The following is an 18,284-nucleotide window of genomic DNA, read 5'->3' as shown; positions in this document are numbered from 1 at the left end:
AATTTAGAAAGGAAGAAAATTAGGAAATCGTTGAGAAAACAAAAACTGAAGAGGTTTTAATTAATCTTTAGAGGACTAATGAGAGACTGATTGGAGTTATTCCATTAATGTTAATAAAGGGCATCGAACTGTCTAATCAACCCTCATTTTAATTACTAACCGATCCATAATTACTCAAGACAAAGAGAAAAATAAAAAATATTCTCGAGGATAACATTTCATTCGTCTGTCGCACAAAAATAATGTCATGTTAATTCATTGAAAACGTGTAATTTTATTTGAAATAAACAACAATTCATAAACAATTATTTTCATGCAACGTGTTTTCATCGCGAAATTTCTTTATGAATCAATAGAAATGGAGGTCTTGATAAAAAAAAATCCCAGTTCATAGATTCCTATTCATCTTTTGTGAGGTGATTTAGGTTAATTACATTACGTTGAGGCAATTTCGTTCCTTAATTCGTTAAATTATTTATTAAAGCATTAAATGAGAACAGTTTCGATTTTTTTGGAGGTTATATGATAGCTTTCAGAAGAGGAAGAGTGGGAACAGAGCACTGTGTGACACTTTACTTACGGTTCTGATGATGTTAACGTATCGTGCGGTTTTATTTAATTATCAAGGGGAATTAGGGGAGATTGAGAGGTTTTCACACGAGTTGATGTGATGGAAATACAAAAAAATAGAGGACATAACGGAGAATGCAACAAAACTGACGTGGAATTTTGTAGCAGCGCGGGAGAGACTGACGTTCGATGGTCAGGGCGAGTTCTTTTTTATCAATCCCAATAGAGTGAAGATGCAGCGGAGCTTTTGCCAATATCTCAGGATCTACCGAAGAGATAGGGGACCTCTTCGTCGAGAGCTGCAAGGCCTACAATAGAAGATCAGCCGATTATTCTGTTATCTGTCACAGAGTCCAAGATAGTCAACAATAAGACAATTTTCCTTTGTCTCTTCCAACCCACTCTAGATGATGATTATTTATTTGATTATTTATAATACCTCGAGAATTCTTCACAATGAATTCCTGAAGCAAAGCATAATGTGTACTGAAATATTTTGCTTCTTGAAGATTGTGGTCTACCTCTGATCCTCCAATGGAAATTCGGTGTCAAGAAAAACGAGAACTGATTGTCCTATCATTTTGTTATATCAAGTAGCAAATGTTGTATAAAATCTTTCAGAGAAAAGAACCAACGGGGAGGTCTTCGCAGGAAGTCACTTATCCTAATCACATTCAGGGCTGTTTATCTCATAGAAGAGAAAAACTCCTAGAATCCATACAATGTACATGCTAATGAACTCTCGATCATGACCTTTAGGAATATGTCCACGACATGATTAGTCCGAATAACTAATTATTCTAGAGGATCTATACATAACCTAAATGCAACAAAATATTCATGTATTTTTGTCATAACAGTAACTTGAGCGGATAAACTTTAAAGATAATAAAGCAATTACATTACATGTATATATAAAATTTATTTTTATTCGTTTCTTATCTTGTTTTATACAAGAATAAAATCAAACAGTATAAATTTATTTAATTGCGAATAGATTAATCTAGCCAAAGCCATATATTCGTGAAAAAGTGCAATGATAAAAAAAGTTATTATTAAACGGACACGAGACACTAAACGTCACTCTCCTAATCTCCCTCGAGGAACTTTTGGACACTTCAGTTTTGGTGTAGAAACATGACGGACCGTAGCACACAACGAACCATATGCTCCAATTTCCCGAACTCCGACGTTCTGCGTCATAATTTACACAACTGAAATGAGTGATTAGTGATTTATTAATAGAGTGCAATAATTGTTAATGTAAGTGGCCCTGTTTATCAATAATTTATCATTCTCAATACGAGTCTAACCTAGACATAACCAAAATAACCCCCAAAACTCAATGAAAATTCTAGAAACCCTAAAAAATGACTAAATAATCCTAAAAGGCCAGGCTCCTTTTTTAGCTCTATTAATTTACTTTTTCTGATTTTTTTAATCTCAGAAATTAAAGGGGTAAAATGAAACTGATTGCGAAGAGTATTGAGAAGGATGGAGGAGGGTAAGCATTCGTCAATGGAAATATTAATTAATTTATTCTCTATGTAACTGGTAAATCAATTTTTTATTTAATTTCTAGAGTCGTTTCTCTGGTACCAGAGAATCCAGAGGACATGTGGCACGCTTACAACTTAATTGCTGAACAGGATTGTGTCAGTGCCTCCACAATAAGGTATTTTTTAAAATTGAAAATCTAGTTTCGTCTCTTGTCAATCAAAATGAGGAGAATACTTGGAGTAAGTCTCACAATTCCAATTTTCACCCAGAAAAGTTCAGACTGAAAGTGCAACAGGCAGTACAAACAGCCAAAGGGTGCGAACGACCCTGACGATATCAGTAGAGACAATTGACTTCGACACCCAGGCATGTGTCCTGAGGCTGAAAGGAAGGAACATCGTGGAGAATCAGTACGTGAAGATGGGTGCTTATCACACTCTGGATCTCGAGCTGAACCGCAAGTTTGTCCTGAAAAAGATACGATGGGATTCAGTGGCCCTCGACAGGATCGACATGGCTTGTGATCCGACCCAACACGCGGATGTAGCTGCAGTGGTGATGCAAGAGGGAATAGCCCACATCTGCCTGATTACCTCCAACATGACAATTGTTCGAGCGAAAATAGATCAGGCCATTCCCAGGAAACGAAAGGGTTTTATTTCCCAACATGAGAAGGTATTCAGTAGGAAATTGAGTGAAAACTGGATCTCAGGGGTCCAATGAGGATAAAAAATTTTGTTAGAAAATATTTCAAAAAATATCTATTGTTTATAATTTGATATTGATTTCTCCCATTTCTAGGGCTTAACTAAATTCTACGAAAGTATAGTTCAAGGAATTCTTCGGCACGTAAACTTTGAAATAGTTAAATGCATAATAATCGCAAGTCCTGGATTCGTGAAGGATCAGTTCTTCGAGTATATGATAGAACAGGCGAGCAAAACCGATAATAAAATTCTGATTGAGAATAAAAGCAAATTTATGCTCGTGCACGCTAGTTCTGGTTTCAAGCACTCTCTCACAGGTAAGTTCCAGTCCAATCTATTCTTTCCGAGTTCGTAAAACAAAAGGGCACAGTAATGTCATTAATGAATCGTTGTTGAATGCCATTTCCAGAAGTTCTGGCTGATCCAACTGTTGTGGCCAGAATATCAGATACAAAGGCCGCCGGAGAAGTGAAAATCCTCGAACAATTCTACACTATACTTCAGACTGACCCTTCGAGGGCCTTTTACGGCAAAAAGCACGTGAAAATGGCGACTGAGGCACAGGCTGTTGAAGTCCTTCTCATTTCTGATAAATTATTCAGGTGAAGCTTATACGAAAAATTATAAATTACCTTTTTGGGTCAGTTAGTCAACGAAAATTGTAACAATGAAAATAAGTTTTACAGTACAATGCAGAGATTTTTTAAACATATATCTCACTTAGGCCAATGCATAATTAATTACTTTGAAAATTACTGGATTCTTTACAATTTTCCTAGACTATCTAATGAAATGATTTCTTCACTAATTTCCCTCACTTCCTTTGACTTTTGATTAATTTATGAAATTAAAACGAAGCTACTCTTCATTTCTCACTTGGACATTCCCCATTCCAGGTGTCAAGACATTCAAACGCGAAAAGAATACGTGGAAATAGTGGAAAGCGTCAAGGATGCTGGGGGAGATGTCAAGATATTCTCCAGTATGCACGTGTCAGGAGAACGTAAGTCTATCATCCAAAAATTTCTCTCCCAAAAGGAAACTATAGAGCAATTTTTTTATGATAATTATCAAATAATCTATTCAATTTGTATTATATTTATCATTGATTTTTAAACACAGAACTAGACCAAGTAACGGGCATCGCTGCTATTCTGCGTTTCCCCATGCCCGAATTAGAAGACGAGTCTGACGGCGAGAACGACGACTCCGATGACGATTGACAATTGTTGATAGAATAAATCCAATTTCTTTACTAAGTTATTATTAATAATTATCAGAAGTTTTGCAACTTTTTTAACGTGAAATAAATGTCCTGACGATCACTGAATGTCTCTGTATTTTTTATTATTGTCATTATATTAATAATATAAAGTATTATGATTGGAGATGATTTTTTCATGGAAATGACTTGTGTTTCTGGACTGGAGAGGGCAATTGCTCGAAGATCCAGAAGATGAGGGGTTTGTTAGCAGTGAGAATAGCAGATTCCAGGAATAATGAATACCATTTGTGCGATCGATCGAGATAACATCCTGAAAAATCCGAGAAATCGGTGAGGAAATTTAATGTTTAAAGAATTTCTTAAATTGTCAATAACATGACATGAACGATCTTTAGTCATCAATTCTTCATCACCTGCTTCCTGCAAAATCTTGAGACACGAGAGATCTGTGACACTTGGAGCCTGCAGGTACGAACGAATGGCTAGACAAAGAGCATCTTCTTTGCTTGATGTAGTGATAGAGCAATCAGCACCTGGTCACATTAATCCCCACCATAATCGTATTATTTTATGCAAAACCAACAAATCTAACATTTTCCAAGAATTTCATCCCGATCTTTAGACTATTTACCATGGCTCAGCATGAAAGAGATGAGACAAGAGTTTCTCTGGTAGCAAACTCGATGAAAAGGAGTCAATCCACTGATGGGACACTTCACGTTCACCAGGAGAGGGTACTTGGACACAATATCGATGCACTTGGCCACGTATTCGTCCAGGTAACATCTCTAAATAAAAAAAAAATTGAACTCCATTTCCTGCGATAGGAAAACAAAAGGAATTGTCGAAAATAATTATTGTCCATCTACTTCAGCAGCTGTGTGCAGCTCTCGTGCACTCCTCCTGTAATCCACCATGATTGTATTTTTCTGATCGTTCTCTCTGCATTCTGAATTTTCGACTTTTGAAATTCTATAATTTTTCTTGTTGATGTTCCGAGGAAATTCTGGAATGCAGTGAACAATCGAAAAGTTATGAGGGAAATTCTGAAGAATGAAAGCCAATACCATTGTTTATTCTATTCTGATGATTAAAAAAATACTTCAACGCACTAGGCGATCCCTTCACCCAGAGAAGGGCTGTAGAAACAATGCTGATAATGATGAAAGTCGTCCAGATAACAGCTATACTTCCAGCATCAAAATCAGTAGAGTATTTACTGATCAATCGTAAAACATTCACAAAGCAGTTGGCAAACTCCTCAGCACTCATATTTCCTGCAGGTTTTTCTTCAAGGTTTGCTCAGTTATATATACCCAGATCATCGAATACAATCAAATAAAAATTCTGATTAGTCCCCACCTCAACCCCCGGTACACAGCGCCGCGCACAGCGTCCCCAGGTTATTGTACACTATTTTGGCAAGGACAATCGAGTCGAACTTATCGACTGTCGAGCTGCCACAACCCTAATTAATGACTTGTCTGTCACAGGCGGAATTTTCATGGGTATCTGTAAATAATGATCTGTGTGCTACATGTAGAATTCTGATTGTGCCAATAAATGACAAAAGAGGTCTTTCGAATCCTTGGAGGACATTTTCCATCCTCTGAAATAGATCCGTTCAATTAAATAAAACTCAAATTTTCAGCATCTTGAAATAATTAAATTCAAAGTCTCTATTAATCCTCCCAATCCAGATTTTACAATAATTATTGTACAAAAGTATCATTCATCATCACACAAATAATACAACAATATAAACTCATTTTAGTCCTCTTAAAACACAACCCACCTGACAGTCACTCAATTAAAAACAATCTAGTTAATTATATCAACTGTATCAACGTCAAATTCTAAAAATGGACATTAATATTATTGAAACATATGAATAATATTAAAAAATTCATAAAAACATTTTAAGATTCCCGAGATCGCTTGGACTCGCGTCTGCTTCTCCTGTCGTTGTCGGACTCCTGCGCTCGTCGTTTCCTATCGTATCTGTCACGATCCCTGCGGCTGTCAGACCTTTCTCTCTCGTGTCGATCTCCCCACTGCCTTTCGAAATCTTTCCTCTCATCCCGGTGGGACCTCTCGTTCTCTCCTCGACTCGCTTTTTCGCTCACCGATCTGTGGGATTTCTCAACTTCCCCTCGATTTCTAGTGGGTTTCTCACGCTCTTTGGAGTCGTTTTCAGTCTCACTTGAGTCTCTTCTACTTCTTTTGGTCTTTCGGTTCTTCGGACGCTTTTTTTCATCCTCTGAAGATGAACTATTATTTGATGTGGAGTCACTGCTACTGCTGTCACTACTACTGGAACTGCTGGAGGAACTCTCCTGGGGTCTACATTTCCTCTTTTTTCGTTTCCTTTTCTTCTCCTCTTTCTTCACCTTTCGACGTTTCGCTTCGCGCTTCTTCTTCCTCTCCATTTTTTCCAATTTTCTGCCCGAAGAAATCATGTTGGACAATTAGTTAATGAAGTTGTATAATTTAATTTAAATGATTATGACGAAACAAAATGATAAAATTGAATCGGTGCCACCCATCCCGTTTGATAAAAACTAACTATTAATAATTCATACATAACAAATCGTTTAATTAAAAATAATTTCCTTAATTGTCTCGTTGAATAAAATTGTGAAATGAATTTTATATAATTATTTTATTAGGTCTCACTCACTTCAATAATTTTTTCTTCTCCTTCCTCGTCAGAGATTTTAGGAATTCCTCTTCTGTGGGTTCATCGTCCCCGGAGACCATCAACTCCTCATGCTGGGGTACTCGAAGATGTTGTTGGGCGGTTAGTGCTGATCTCTTGAGTGCTAAACCGTCGTCCTTCATCTGCTGGACTAGAGTCAGAGCGTCTGGAGCGTCCTTGGAATTGGAGGAGCTCGTGGTTGTACTGGTTGGCTGGATAACTGCGCTCATTGCTTGACTGTACAGTGGACATTCCTTATCTGAAATTAATTATCCACAATTCGAGAGATGAGAAAATGATAATTTAAACGTGAACACATCTTCCCGGTTCTAACCTAAATTTGATCATGTCTTTATGAACTAGAAATCAGTGGATATTCACCTGTGTTAATGTGCCCCCACTTGTGGCACTTGATGCACCTGACATTTCTCACTTGAATTCCGAAAGGCTGATCTCTTATTTCACTGTCACCCTTGCAGTAGCTCTCCCTGGGTGCGTTGTATTTCCTCTGCCATTCGAACTTATACTCTGGTTCATTGTCCTCCTTCTCACGTTCTTTCTTAGCCCCCGGGGGTGGCTCGTACATAAAATTGACGCTGAGTTTGTCTTTACTTTCTTTACTCAAAATAGCTCTAGAAGAAGAAGAACTCTGCTAATTGTAATATCAATTCAGCCAGATCGATGTTAGTCTGACAACATGCCCTGGTCTCAGGATGGGTAAATCGATTTTAAAAAATTATAATGTCTAAAAAATGTGTCGATGAATAAAAGATTCGTCTGATATTTTTTTCATTCTCATGACTTTCAATTCTGCTAATAAAGACTTCAACATTAGGCTCGAAATGTAAAAGCCCCTCCTATTTGTGAACATAACCTCAAACCGTAAACTCACTTGTTATTATGTAGATCCTGCTCCTTCTCGTACTGCACCCTCAGCTCCTCCTGCTTTTTCTTGTATGCCTCAGCCTGCTGCTCGGCCATCCACACCTACCACAATCATCAAAAAATCGATTATCTCATGCCCAACATCTCCAAAATATCAGTGACGCCGCAAAAAGCCTTCAAATAAACAAAAAAAATTACTCTTTTCAAGTTGTCCCGAGATGCCGGATGGAAGAATTTTTTGCACATGTAATTATTGAACCCTTTCCCCATTTTTCAAACAATTTTTTTTCCACAATTTTTTCAAGTCACAAAATAAAAACAAGGAGGTTTTAATTTAGCTCCGAACGACACAAGCAATCTGCCGAAACTGTCCCCCACCCTTCTTTTTTTCTACTCGAATCGACTGGACAATTGAATAAAAATAATCTCTTATTAAAAAAAATTATTTTTGGGGAAAAAAAATGTACCTATGGTCCACAATAAAATGGAAAATGAATTTTAAATGAACTCTCCGGCTTTTTTTAACGAAAAAAAAAATTAAAAACAGCAAACTTGACTAATGAGGCGGAGCAAAAAAAATAAATTTTGACGTGCCTAACCTAATGTGGGTCAACAGCTGATTGAGGAGTGGAGAGGGCACCTGTCGTTGATTTCATAGTGACAGTTGGGCGTTGTGCTGCTGTTGTTTGATTATTTTTCTACGATTGATTGATTGATGGTGTGATAATGAAGATAAATGAGAAGAATATGGTGGCGTTTGCAATCTCGGCAACTCCTGTGGACCGAGAGGGATGGTTGAATAAACGGGGTGAGGTTAACAAGGGCTACCAGAGAAGATGGTTTGTCCTCAAGGGGAATATCCTGTTTTACTTTGATCGTCGAGGTGACAAAGAACCCGTGGGGATGATTGTCCTGGAGGGATGTACCATCGAGCTGGCGGAGGCGGAGGAGCAGTTCGGATTCAAAATTGTTTTTCATGGACCCAACAACAGGAGCTACGTCCTGGGAGCGGAATCTCAGGTAGAGGCCAACATTTCATGATTTCTTTAATTATCATTGCAATTTAATCATTGTCGAGATGTTGAGAGTCGAGACCCATTTTACGAAAGGGAAATGACCTCTTGATAATTGTGAATGCAAAACTTAATGGGAATTTTCAGGACTCAATGGAGCAATGGATGAAAGCCCTAGCCTGCGCGAGCTATGATTACATGAAGCTCATGGTAGCTGAGTTACAGAGACAACTGGACGCAGCTGAGGAAGAGGCAGCTCAGCCTGAAGAAATTCAAGCTCCAGAACTGCCAAGGGCACCACCCAGAACTCGTCACAATCCATTCAACAGGCCAGACTCGTCCTACCAGAGGTCGCAAAGCGTAAGATCAGCCCCAGGGAGGACTGAGAATATACCCAGAACTAAAGTAACATTTAAGGAGCTGCACACAGGCTACGGTAGACGAATCCTAGCTCACATCAATGAGTGGAGATATGCCAAAAGAAATGCTGAACTTCCACTCATAACTTTTTGAAGGATCGAAACAAATTAAATCATTTTTTTCTCATTATAAAGCTCAATTATTGTTGAATACCATCGATGAGCTGATTCAGAGATATTTTTGTAATTTGATTCTAAAGTTATAAATTGGTCTGTGTCCAGATGCTGATACACCCCGATTTTTTTGCGAATGAATTAGTATTAATTAGCTCAGTTATTTATTTGAATAAATGCAAGTTTCTAACGTTAAAAAAACTTTAAAAACATTATTTTGATGTACATAAACCCTATCTCCCTTCATTGACCTCCCCAGCAATCCTTAACCTAAAGGCATGTAAAAAATAACTTTTCCAATCATTAATTGTAATACTCCACAACAAAAATAAAAAAAAATAAATTATTTTATTAATCAATAATACAATCTCTCTGTCATTGCCCCCTTGTCCCCCTCACTTGAACTTAAAAACACTCTTCTTCCTAGCATCCCCTGGATGATGTCGTGCCCCAAGCAACAGCCTCGCCTTATCCTCCTCCTGCGGTGTAGTCTCCTCCTGTGGCCCCCTAGGCTTTATTTGCAGCTTCTGCTTGATCGCTTGACTCAGAATAACTCTCCTGGAATCGCTCTTCATAGCCAGCAGAAGGTCCAGCCACGTCCACGTGACATTGTGATACTCCAAGGTTGGTATGACAAGGGCAAAGTCCCTCACATCTTCCAGATTTTTTTCCTTATTCCCCTTGTAGGAGACTGTGACAGGTACCTCGGGGATCTTGATGTAGATAAACAATTTATTTTTATCAGCCCGTTCCTTCATCTTCTCAACATCATCGCGCCTCTCAATGGGAACATAAAATGATGAGTCCCGCTGTGGTGCAGGTGGCTCCTCAATTCCATCGGGATCACGTTCAGGAAAGCAAAACTTGAGCATCGTATTGAAGAACTTCTTTGTCAGGCCAATAGTGAGAGGTACAACGTTTATCTCAAAATGTTCTTTGACAGAAATCCCAGCAACAGGTGCCTTCTCCCTGCAGAAGACCCTGAGGGCCCTCTGTCGGTCCACAGGCATGTTGCTTTGCAATTCAGTTGGCACCAGCACTTCAGTGTACACCTGATTAGGAAGTAGATTAGTCATCCTAACGTATCCCAGCTCGAGCAAGTGCTCCACCGAGTCATCAGTTTTACTCGTCTTGGTGTACAAGAAATTCGTCAGAATGAGATCGGCAATACCCAATTGTCCATCAGCATCGGTGAGCCTCCACTGGGCGTGCTTGAAGCAGATCTCAGCAGCCCTAGCCACAGCAGCTGGTTTATCCTTGAGACTGGTGGAGGCAGCGGCTGGTGCTGTTGTCTCCTTATAACAACTCAACATGACATCGAGCTCTTCTGCCTTAGCTCCCAACGATTCTTTGCACTCGAAGACCCTCGCCTCGAGTTTCTCTATATCCGTCTGTAACTCAGGACTGGACTCCTCACCAAGTGCCTTCTGCACGAGGTACGTTTCCCTCTCGAGTCTCCTCAACTTCGCCACAAGCCCCCTAACCGTATTCTGCAGCTGCTGAATCGGCCTCTTCTGATCCTCAACCGAGTGCAGCTGCAACTGAAATCTCATCCTCTGAAGCCTCTCCATGGCCTCCTTCCTCCTGGGCTCGACGTACAACAGGAGATTGTTCACGACATCCAGAAGCATTGCATACTGGAGTGAGTTAGTGCAAACGTCCAGGTCATGATGCATAAGAGTGAAGGCATCGGCAGCTGACAGGTCTTTTCTCTCCCAGGGTGTGACTTCCTCTGGAGGTGGTGGTGGCATCTGCTCGAGCTCCACTTCGTCCAACGCCTGGCCATACCCAACATAGCAGAACTCGCACTTGCACCTGGAGACAATTCTCTGGAGTTGATGCTGCAGTCCCCCACCACCACCTACAGTTTGACTAACAACTCCACCAACACTCTGCCCCGAGCCGACTAAAGCCGGTACATCAGGCAGCCCTGCAACTGTCACCGAATCCTTTTCCTGGATATTGTCCAGCGTCAGCCACATGATATTGTTGTCATCGATGTTATCATCAATGTTAGCAGATACTGTCGCATAGTATTGCATGCACTCTAGTGAGCCCACCCACGTGGTCTTAGAGACGAGGGTTCTCTCCCTCCAGACAGGACGGTGAACCCTCTGAAGGATCTCTGCCTTGGCAGCTGAGAGGATCACGTAGCCCTTCGTCTCAATTCCCTTCAGCAGCACCTGAGAATTAACGAGAGCTATCAGCCAGTTCTTATGAAGAACATCGTCCTGATTGCAGGCTGCGAGACCCCGCAATTGCTGTCCCCTTGTCTGCACGGACAAATCATCGCTGAAGGCTACAGGCTTGTTGGCAGCTTCAGCTATCAGCCGCTGAAGCATCCCCGCAGCTTCACTCTGATGATTCTTCACCACTGATGACTCAGTAGTAGCTTCCACCGACGACGTAGAAGCCATACTGGACGATGTGCTGGTGCTTGTTGTCGTTGTCGTCGTAGATGTTGCTGTTGTACTTGTATTTGTGCTTGTCGTTCCTGAAGTCGTAACAGCTGTTGTATTTATCACAGCATCGATTGATCTCGTCCTACTCTTTTGGGGGGTCTTTTCACTCCTGTGGAAGCCCTTCAAAGCAGCTGTTGATAAATTCCTCTTCAGCTGTTGGGTCTTGATAAAGGAGTCGAAGAGGGCGAAGGCGACGTCACGATTTGTCTTTGTCCACGCGCCTTTGAGATCGTGAACAACTAGTCGATGCGTTGGGGTGTCTCCACTGATGCCAGCGACGAGTGCCTCCCTGCCATAGCTAACTCTGGTCACACTTAGACAGTAGCACTTCTCCACTGGTTGTCGAAGGGACGCCGACTCCTCCTCTTCTTGAAGGGCACTCTTCAGCCAAATTTCGGCATCGCTGAGCTCGCAGTTCATGTAGATGATCGACCACTCAGCTCTCGGTCGATGGATCAGTCCGTCGTCTATTGGGTAGAGGGAGAGGTTGTGCTCTGACGAACATGCGACCCTTCCCCCAGTGACTTCAAAGCCCCTCTGCATAGCGAAGGACATCCAGTAGCTGACGTGAAATTGATGAAAAGCCAGAGTTAATCTGACTTTCTTGTAATGCCGACTCAACTGCTTCTTCCGAGGTCTGACATTACCGAAGAGGGGCCCCTTCCTCGTGGGTCTCGTGGCCCCTGACAGAATGAACTTGAGGTTCTCGAACCACCTCAGAGTGCTGCCGTACAAGACAGCTGTTGGAGCTGGCGTCACGACGGTCGGAGATCCCGTAGGTCTCGTCTCCAAAGACAGACTGACATTTATATTCTGGGATCTGAAAGCCCTGAAAGAGTCGTGCTCCTGATTGCTAGAATACTCGGGGAGTCGATCTGGAGCACAGGGAACGGCTGCGTGGTGGTCCCTAGGATCCCCCAGACAGACCCAAGCCAATTTAATTGATAATCTGATGTTGGGAAGATGAAGCAAACGACAGTCATCGTATTTGCTGGCTGTCCTGACGTAAACATCGAGATCACCCTTGATGATGATTTTACCGAGGGTCCAGTCCAGCTCCAATCCCGACCAGGTCAACTCCATTTCCTCGGTTGTATTGTACGGGTCAAGAGACGCGTGAAGCAAGACTGTCAGCTGCTTGACACACAGGGTCAATCGGCCATGAAGAGCCAAACGCATTTTATCCCAGAAGGGAAGGGGTGGACTAGGATCTCTACTCGGATGGAGGATCTTCTCGAAGCTTAGGTTGTATTGAGCTATCACTGGCTCCCAGCAGGGGCCGAAAGCGTATCTGAAATTAGGGGTGCCACATTACGCTGATGTATGTTCACGAGATTCTACTACACAGATGGTTTATGTGCAGTGTGGGAGAACTAAAGTGACACGCGGAGATCAGAGGGACATTAGCTTTTGTTATTCTACCGATACGTCGTCTGATTAAATTGAATCTCCAAGTAACTGGCTCAATGCACCTTTGAAGCTACTGTGGATCGTCCTAGGTAGGAATATTGCGAAAAGGAGGGGGTTAAATACATACAGAAGAAAGTTACCTGAAATTATCGATATCCCAATTGAGATCGTGATAATACTTCAACGAAGTCATTCCCCTCTCGACAACGATATCCTCCCAAGGAGCTCCAACCCTTATCCTGACGGTTCTTCGAGCTCTCGGGGGTGCAAGCATCTCGGCCCCAGCGAGTTTACCCCAAATACTCAATCCCTCCACTAGCAGCAGTGGTTGTGGAAAGTCCCTCAGCTGTAGCTTCCACTCAGTACACTTGACAGCGATTCCCCTGACCCACAGAATTCCAAATTCAATGCCATCCTCAGGCCAGGGTGATTCCGAGTCCATCTCGGCGATGGCAGCTGTTGCATTGGCAGTTCCATTGATAACAGGATCAGCGAGTGCTATAATCTCAAGGTCTTGCATGGTCCAGGCAAAGAGCCTAGTTCTCGCGGGTCCAGTCCTCTGCATTTGTCTCCACCTCTGCACGTATATCTCCGCATTTTTCTTACTGAGACTGGCGTACAGTTCCTCTACCTTGCCCTGGGGTAACAGCAGATGAGCTCGACACAGTTCCTTGACTTTAGCATCCAACATAGCTTGACGCTTGAGGCTCTCTTTGTACTCGTCCTCCAGGAGTTCGTAGTTGTCCCTGAGGCGTATCTCGAAGGGATCGTCGCTCACCTCGAACACCCACTCTTTGATTTTTATGACTAAATCACAAGGTAATTTTTCGTGTTTCGTCGATCCCGAAGAATGAATTTCCTTCAGCCACTTCTTCAAACTGAATAGCTTGTTCTGAATGGTCTCGGCGAAGCAGTGCTCGTAGGGAAAGCACGCCTTCGCTGAGTCAATCGTCATCGCCCAGGTCTCGTTCCAGTCCAGTTCGAAGTCTTCGTTATTCTGTCTTTCTAATCTCACTTCCTCACTCTCCTGTAACCTGACGAATTCGAGTCCCTCAAGGGCTATTATGTCAACCATATCCAGGGACCCCTTCAAGAAACTGGATGTCCATTCACCATTGCAACACCTCAGCTCCTCCGAGAACACTTCGACATAGTGATTCTGGGCATCAATGTCCACGGTTATTGTGATTCCCCCTGTTGCCAAGAAGTCAATCGTCCTCTTGGTCCTCCTCATTCCGTCAGCCTCTGCCGAGGAACTGATGCTGAACACATTCCTGAAGCTCGAGGACTCTCTCCAGAGTTGAAGCAATCGAAGATGGAGGTTTGGACTCCAGACTAGACTCGATGCATTCACACTGATATTGATAGCTTCCGATGTCACTGCACCCTTGCATTTTCTGATGGAGAGGAAAGGCTCCTTGAGGTGCTCGGCGTGTTCACAGATTATCGGTTCATTTCGGTTTAGAGTTATGGCTGACACACCCTCTGCCACCCCAACGAATCTCTCCTTCACGTTGTGCTCGATATTCGCAAAGTCCAGTCTCGCCATCACTGAGAGACCACTCTCGGAGATGAGGAAAACATTGCAGTTGGATACTTTGATTTTTAGCTGGAGAATCCTCTCCTTCTCTTGTTTGTTCATTGTTGGCTTTGTATCGGAGGCTTTTGGCGTTCCCTCGACGAAGATTGGGGGCTGTTTCCAGTGTTCGTTCAAGTATTTCAAAGACTGCTGGAGGAACCTACCAAGCTCTAAGCTCCACTCCGTTCTCAGTGCATTCATGGCTATGCCAACGGCGTTCTTGTGAGTCGTGGCGACTAGAACACCCACTGAAAGAGGATTTCCCCAGTGATGGGTTGTCTTGGGGATTCCAGGATCTTGGCCGTTTAGTGTACACCTCAGGGACTCAATTAAGAGTTTTGTCGTCCAGTCGTGAAGGTCTGATCCCAATCGATTCAACTCTAGGTTGATGTGGTACAGTCCGAAGGAGACCTCCGGTACATCCGGCAGGCGGACGGTGCAAGAGCCGTCCTGAAGGTCTGTTGTCGTCTTAATCCTCTGGATCCAAGGGAATTTCGACTGCGAGGGAACCCGGGACGTGGGAATGGTGGGTCGGTTTATCGAGAGGAGGGACTCCCAGTCGCGGTGGTCGTAGGTTAGGGAGAGGTTAGTCAGGCGGGTGTCAATTCTCAAAATTTTGTCTTTGAATTTCGAGGAGATGGAGAGCGATTGCAGGGACAGGACTGGCAGCTTACCCCGAACCGACAAACCCTCAAGGTTTACGGTTAGATTGGTTTGAGTGGTCTCTGGAGAGAACGTCATGTTCACGAGGAGGTTTTTCATCGTTCCCTCGAGACCCGTTAGAGAGGGGTCCTCCCGACCGACGATTATCGAGGAACTTCCGATTTTCATTGAGAGATCCTGGAAGAAGATGAGATTTTGTTTTTCCAAAGTGAATGGATAATTTTGGTAAGTCTTTACGTTTTTACTTCACCTGGGACTAAATTCTTATTTCTGAAATTTTGTATCGAAAAGTAACGGAACTATATTAGAAACATGAAGACGGCATTGGGGAGCCTCGCAATTAAAATAAAAAGCTATTAAAATATTTTGTGCAGTTCATTAAAACACAATTCAACTCAATCCTCTTTACCTTAGGTATGATCGGTGCAAACCTAGCTAGAATGTCTTCTGAATACCCCCTATCCTCTACTCTCTCGTCAGAAGCTTCAGTTGTTAGTGACTTCCTGTCCCTAATAAACTGGACCAATCCCAGTCCTCCAGATCCCTCACACTGTGTCACTCCAACATTCAACTTCTACAAAAACATTGTTTGCAAAGAAAACAAAATCAGCATGCTTTCTAGCTGCAATCCAGTGCGTCAATGCCCTCACTACATGTGCAGAAAAATCTTAACTTATTCACTGAACAAATCCCACCTCAACTGTGAGCTCCCCTTGGGCCTGAATGGTCGCCTCAACATTACCAGCGAAGCTCATCTGGGAGAGGCATGCGTCAGAAGCATGACGAAGGAGTTTCATAGCACCACCAGCAACGGTGGCAGCCACCAGAAGTGTTCTCGCACCGTGGACAACACTTCCATCCAGACTGAGGCTCTCGGCGCTGCCGTTTGCCAGCCACCCATCACCCAGAGCAAGGAGATTTAGATTCTCTATGTGAACGGCCATGAACTGGACGAAGGTTATGATCATTGGGGGAACTTTCCTGTTTCTAAAATCTAGGGGTGAATTTTTCTTTGGGTCCTTTTGCTCTGCCCTCGGGGGACACACGGGTACGTCCTTGTTGATTCTCACATCGTGCATCATCACTGCCAGAAGCTTAGCTACGTCGCTGCTGAATAAACTACTTCTGACAGTTATCTCCTCGATTTCTACTGTGAAACCGTTCTTCGAGATTATGACGTCCCGGAGGATGAAGTAGGGGAGGGAGATGTGACCCACCCGGAGGTGAATCTTGTATCTTCGTTTTACAAGCCAGGCTACCGCTCTTGGAAGAATCCTGAAGATTAAAATTCGCAAGATATCTGTTCTCTACTCGAAAATAAATTCCCATTAATCCATGGGAGGAGGGGAGAATAAATGACATAAGAAAAACTTGGTCACACAGTCATGGTGTTCATCAAGGTTCTCTTGAGACAGAACACAATTCTAATTGTCTATCCTCGAAGTCCCCCACAAGGAGAAACAATAAACAATGAGTCTTACCATGTGAAGCTGGTGTAGATGGCTAGACAGACCAGTAGTATCACAAACAGTGGAGTCATACTGCAGTTTCATATCTAACCTTAAAAAAATTTTAATTAATCAGCAAATAGTCAACAAGTCTACCAGATAGCCTCGAGAATGGCCGCGTGCCATTGTTACTCACTTTATTGTTGATTTGAGTCTAGAAGGTATGCGATGTGACGACCCAAACAAAACGAAAACATTTATTATCGTAGCACGGGTAAATTTTGATCCCAATTGGGCCTGGGTGGGTGTTTGCACTACGTCATCGCCACCGAGTGGATGTGTGAGTCATTCGGTGCATTGTGAATTAGAAAATACCAAGTGCAAGACTGAAGATGAGTGAAACTGACAAGAATGACATTGTCAACGACAAAGATGCCGAGGGAACGAGTGAGACTAATAAAACAAAGGAGAAATTTTGGGAAAGCGAATGGATGGTACGTAGTTCATTCATTCTGAGGGCCTCTTCCATTTTGGAGGTTATGTCCGGGCTATTGTTGTCTTAGGGAATCGGATATTTCTTCAGGAACAGACATCATTTACAATATTTATGTAACATAAAAAGTAGACATCTAAAGCTTTTGGATATTTTTTTGTCTCTACTTTGAATAATTTGTTATCAATGTTCAGTGATTTGGAACGACAATTACCGGTTTTAGCTGAGGCCCTGTGAAATGTACAACTCGGAGTTCAAGGTTTGTAATTCCTTCAGAGGGAAGTTTAATCAGCTGTTCGTAGACGGAGAGACTGCTGATTGCAGCCAGTGGAAGGTGGATTACAACAACTGCACCAAGTGGAAGAAATTAGATGATCAGCAGGCTTACGTAAGTGTCTATCATTAAATTTCTACTTGTCATTACCGACATGTCCACATTAAATGATCAGATATTGCTTCGTCAAGGTGTATTCCAACATTGAAAAATTATCTCAAGAATAAAAAAAAGTCTTCAAACTTCACTCGGCAGATCCCAAAGGGAACATGGGGTGGATCGCCTAGCCATGGTTCATTATTGACAATCTCATTTTCATTATTAGAATCATGTTTCCCATGAGAAGAAAAATTCGGGGGTGAAAAAGAATAGAATATTTTCCATTTATCTTTTTCAATGTTTTGATTATCAAAAATATCATCCTTCAGGAGGATCTCGTGGCGAGTGAAAAAGTCCGCCGAGTACAGCGATTAAAGGGACATTATATGAATGACGTGTGGACAAGACGAGAAGCACCACCCACAGATTGGAATGCACCCTTACCTAAATGGTTGGAGGAACGTGATTCCGGGACCTTTCTCGCGGCGAAGCAACAACAGATAAGTACAGGCAAAGACAGAGAGATCGAACTATATATGCCTTCAGCATGTACAATACTTTAGCAATAAATAGATGAAACTGTATCTTATTTAATTTATTGCCCTCTCCACCTCCTACATCATCAGACAGGCCAACAAAAACGTACGTCTCGAGCTGCATCTTACCTTCAAAATGTTTATATCAGTGATTTCCATTGTTATAAATATTTTGCAGCACAATAACAA

General features: G+C 42.3%; 6 protein-coding genes across 12 annotated transcripts; 3 read left to right on the top strand and 3 right to left on the bottom strand.

Annotated features, from left to right (window-relative positions):
- The first annotated feature begins 1,674 nt into the window (after window positions 1-1,674).
- Window positions 1,675-4,107, top strand: LOC135160081 (protein pelota). Its single transcript, XM_064116258.1, has 8 exons — window positions 1,675-1,833; window positions 2,018-2,074; window positions 2,153-2,245; window positions 2,340-2,745; window positions 2,872-3,094; window positions 3,187-3,379; window positions 3,674-3,780; window positions 3,900-4,107. Exons 2-8 carry the CDS (start codon window positions 2,034-2,036, stop codon window positions 3,998-4,000), a joined length of 1,164 nt encoding a protein of 387 aa, XP_063972328.1. The 5' UTR covers window positions 1,675-1,833; window positions 2,018-2,033; the 3' UTR covers window positions 4,001-4,107.
- LOC135160090 (uncharacterized) lies at window positions 4,104-5,511 on the bottom strand. Of its 3 annotated transcripts, XM_064116271.1 has the most exons (5): window positions 5,070-5,511; window positions 4,872-5,008; window positions 4,634-4,790; window positions 4,416-4,535; window positions 4,104-4,312 (listed from the first exon to the last, which is right to left on the bottom strand). In XM_064116271.1, exons 1-5 carry the CDS (start codon window positions 5,272-5,274, stop codon window positions 4,176-4,178), a joined length of 756 nt encoding a protein of 251 aa, XP_063972341.1. In that variant the 5' UTR covers window positions 5,275-5,511; the 3' UTR covers window positions 4,104-4,175. The 3 variants fall into 3 exon arrangements, with proteins under 3 accessions (XP_063972341.1, XP_063972340.1, XP_063972342.1); XM_064116270.1 differs by having other exon boundaries at window positions 4,104-4,535; XM_064116272.1 differs by having other exon boundaries at window positions 4,104-4,535; window positions 5,115-5,511.
- Window positions 5,512-5,657: 146 nt separating this feature from the next.
- On the bottom strand, window positions 5,658-7,970 carry LOC135160078 (corepressor interacting with RBPJ 1). Its single transcript, XM_064116254.1, has 5 exons — window positions 7,784-7,970; window positions 7,593-7,687; window positions 7,082-7,332; window positions 6,683-6,959; window positions 5,658-6,444 (listed from the first exon to the last, which is right to left on the bottom strand). Exons 1-5 carry the CDS (start codon window positions 7,853-7,855, stop codon window positions 5,922-5,924), a joined length of 1,218 nt encoding a protein of 405 aa, XP_063972324.1. The 5' UTR covers window positions 7,856-7,970; the 3' UTR covers window positions 5,658-5,921.
- A 220-nt stretch (window positions 7,971-8,190) lies between these two features.
- On the top strand, window positions 8,191-9,391 carry LOC135160092 (sesquipedalian-1-like). The gene is made up of 2 exons (XM_064116274.1): window positions 8,191-8,605; window positions 8,746-9,391. The coding sequence occupies exons 1-2, from the start codon at window positions 8,312-8,314 to the stop codon at window positions 9,109-9,111; spliced, it is 660 nt and encodes a 219-aa protein (XP_063972344.1). The 5' UTR covers window positions 8,191-8,311; the 3' UTR covers window positions 9,112-9,391.
- Window positions 9,392-9,460: 69 nt separating this feature from the next.
- LOC135160050 (protein hobbit) lies at window positions 9,461-17,522 on the bottom strand. Of its 5 annotated transcripts, none has more exons than XM_064116197.1 (7): window positions 17,401-17,522; window positions 16,890-16,907; window positions 16,727-16,805; window positions 15,941-16,520; window positions 15,655-15,819; window positions 13,144-15,422; window positions 9,461-12,884 (listed from the first exon to the last, which is right to left on the bottom strand). In XM_064116197.1, exons 3-7 carry the CDS (start codon window positions 16,783-16,785, stop codon window positions 9,527-9,529), a joined length of 6,441 nt encoding a protein of 2,146 aa, XP_063972267.1. In that variant the 5' UTR covers window positions 16,786-16,805; window positions 16,890-16,907; window positions 17,401-17,522; the 3' UTR covers window positions 9,461-9,526. The 5 variants fall into 5 exon arrangements, with proteins under 5 accessions (XP_063972267.1, XP_063972268.1, XP_063972269.1 ...); XM_064116198.1 differs by having other exon boundaries at window positions 16,727-16,800; window positions 17,401-17,520; XM_064116199.1 differs by lacking the exon at window positions 16,890-16,907 and having other exon boundaries at window positions 16,727-16,800; window positions 17,401-17,512.
- LOC135160098 (synaptic plasticity regulator PANTS) lies at window positions 17,046-18,143 on the top strand. The gene is made up of 3 exons (XM_064116281.1): window positions 17,046-17,187; window positions 17,410-17,574; window positions 17,889-18,143. Exons 1-3 carry the CDS (start codon window positions 17,086-17,088, stop codon window positions 18,120-18,122), a joined length of 501 nt encoding a protein of 166 aa, XP_063972351.1. The 5' UTR covers window positions 17,046-17,085; the 3' UTR covers window positions 18,123-18,143.
- Window positions 18,144-18,284: the final 141 nt, after the last annotated feature.

This window comes from Diachasmimorpha longicaudata, chromosome 3, assembly GCF_034640455.1.
Source record: "Diachasmimorpha longicaudata isolate KC_UGA_2023 chromosome 3, iyDiaLong2, whole genome shotgun sequence".
Lineage (NCBI taxonomy): Eukaryota > Metazoa > Arthropoda > Insecta > Hymenoptera > Braconidae > Diachasmimorpha > Diachasmimorpha longicaudata.
This window is presented reverse-complemented; position numbering and strand designations above follow the sequence as displayed.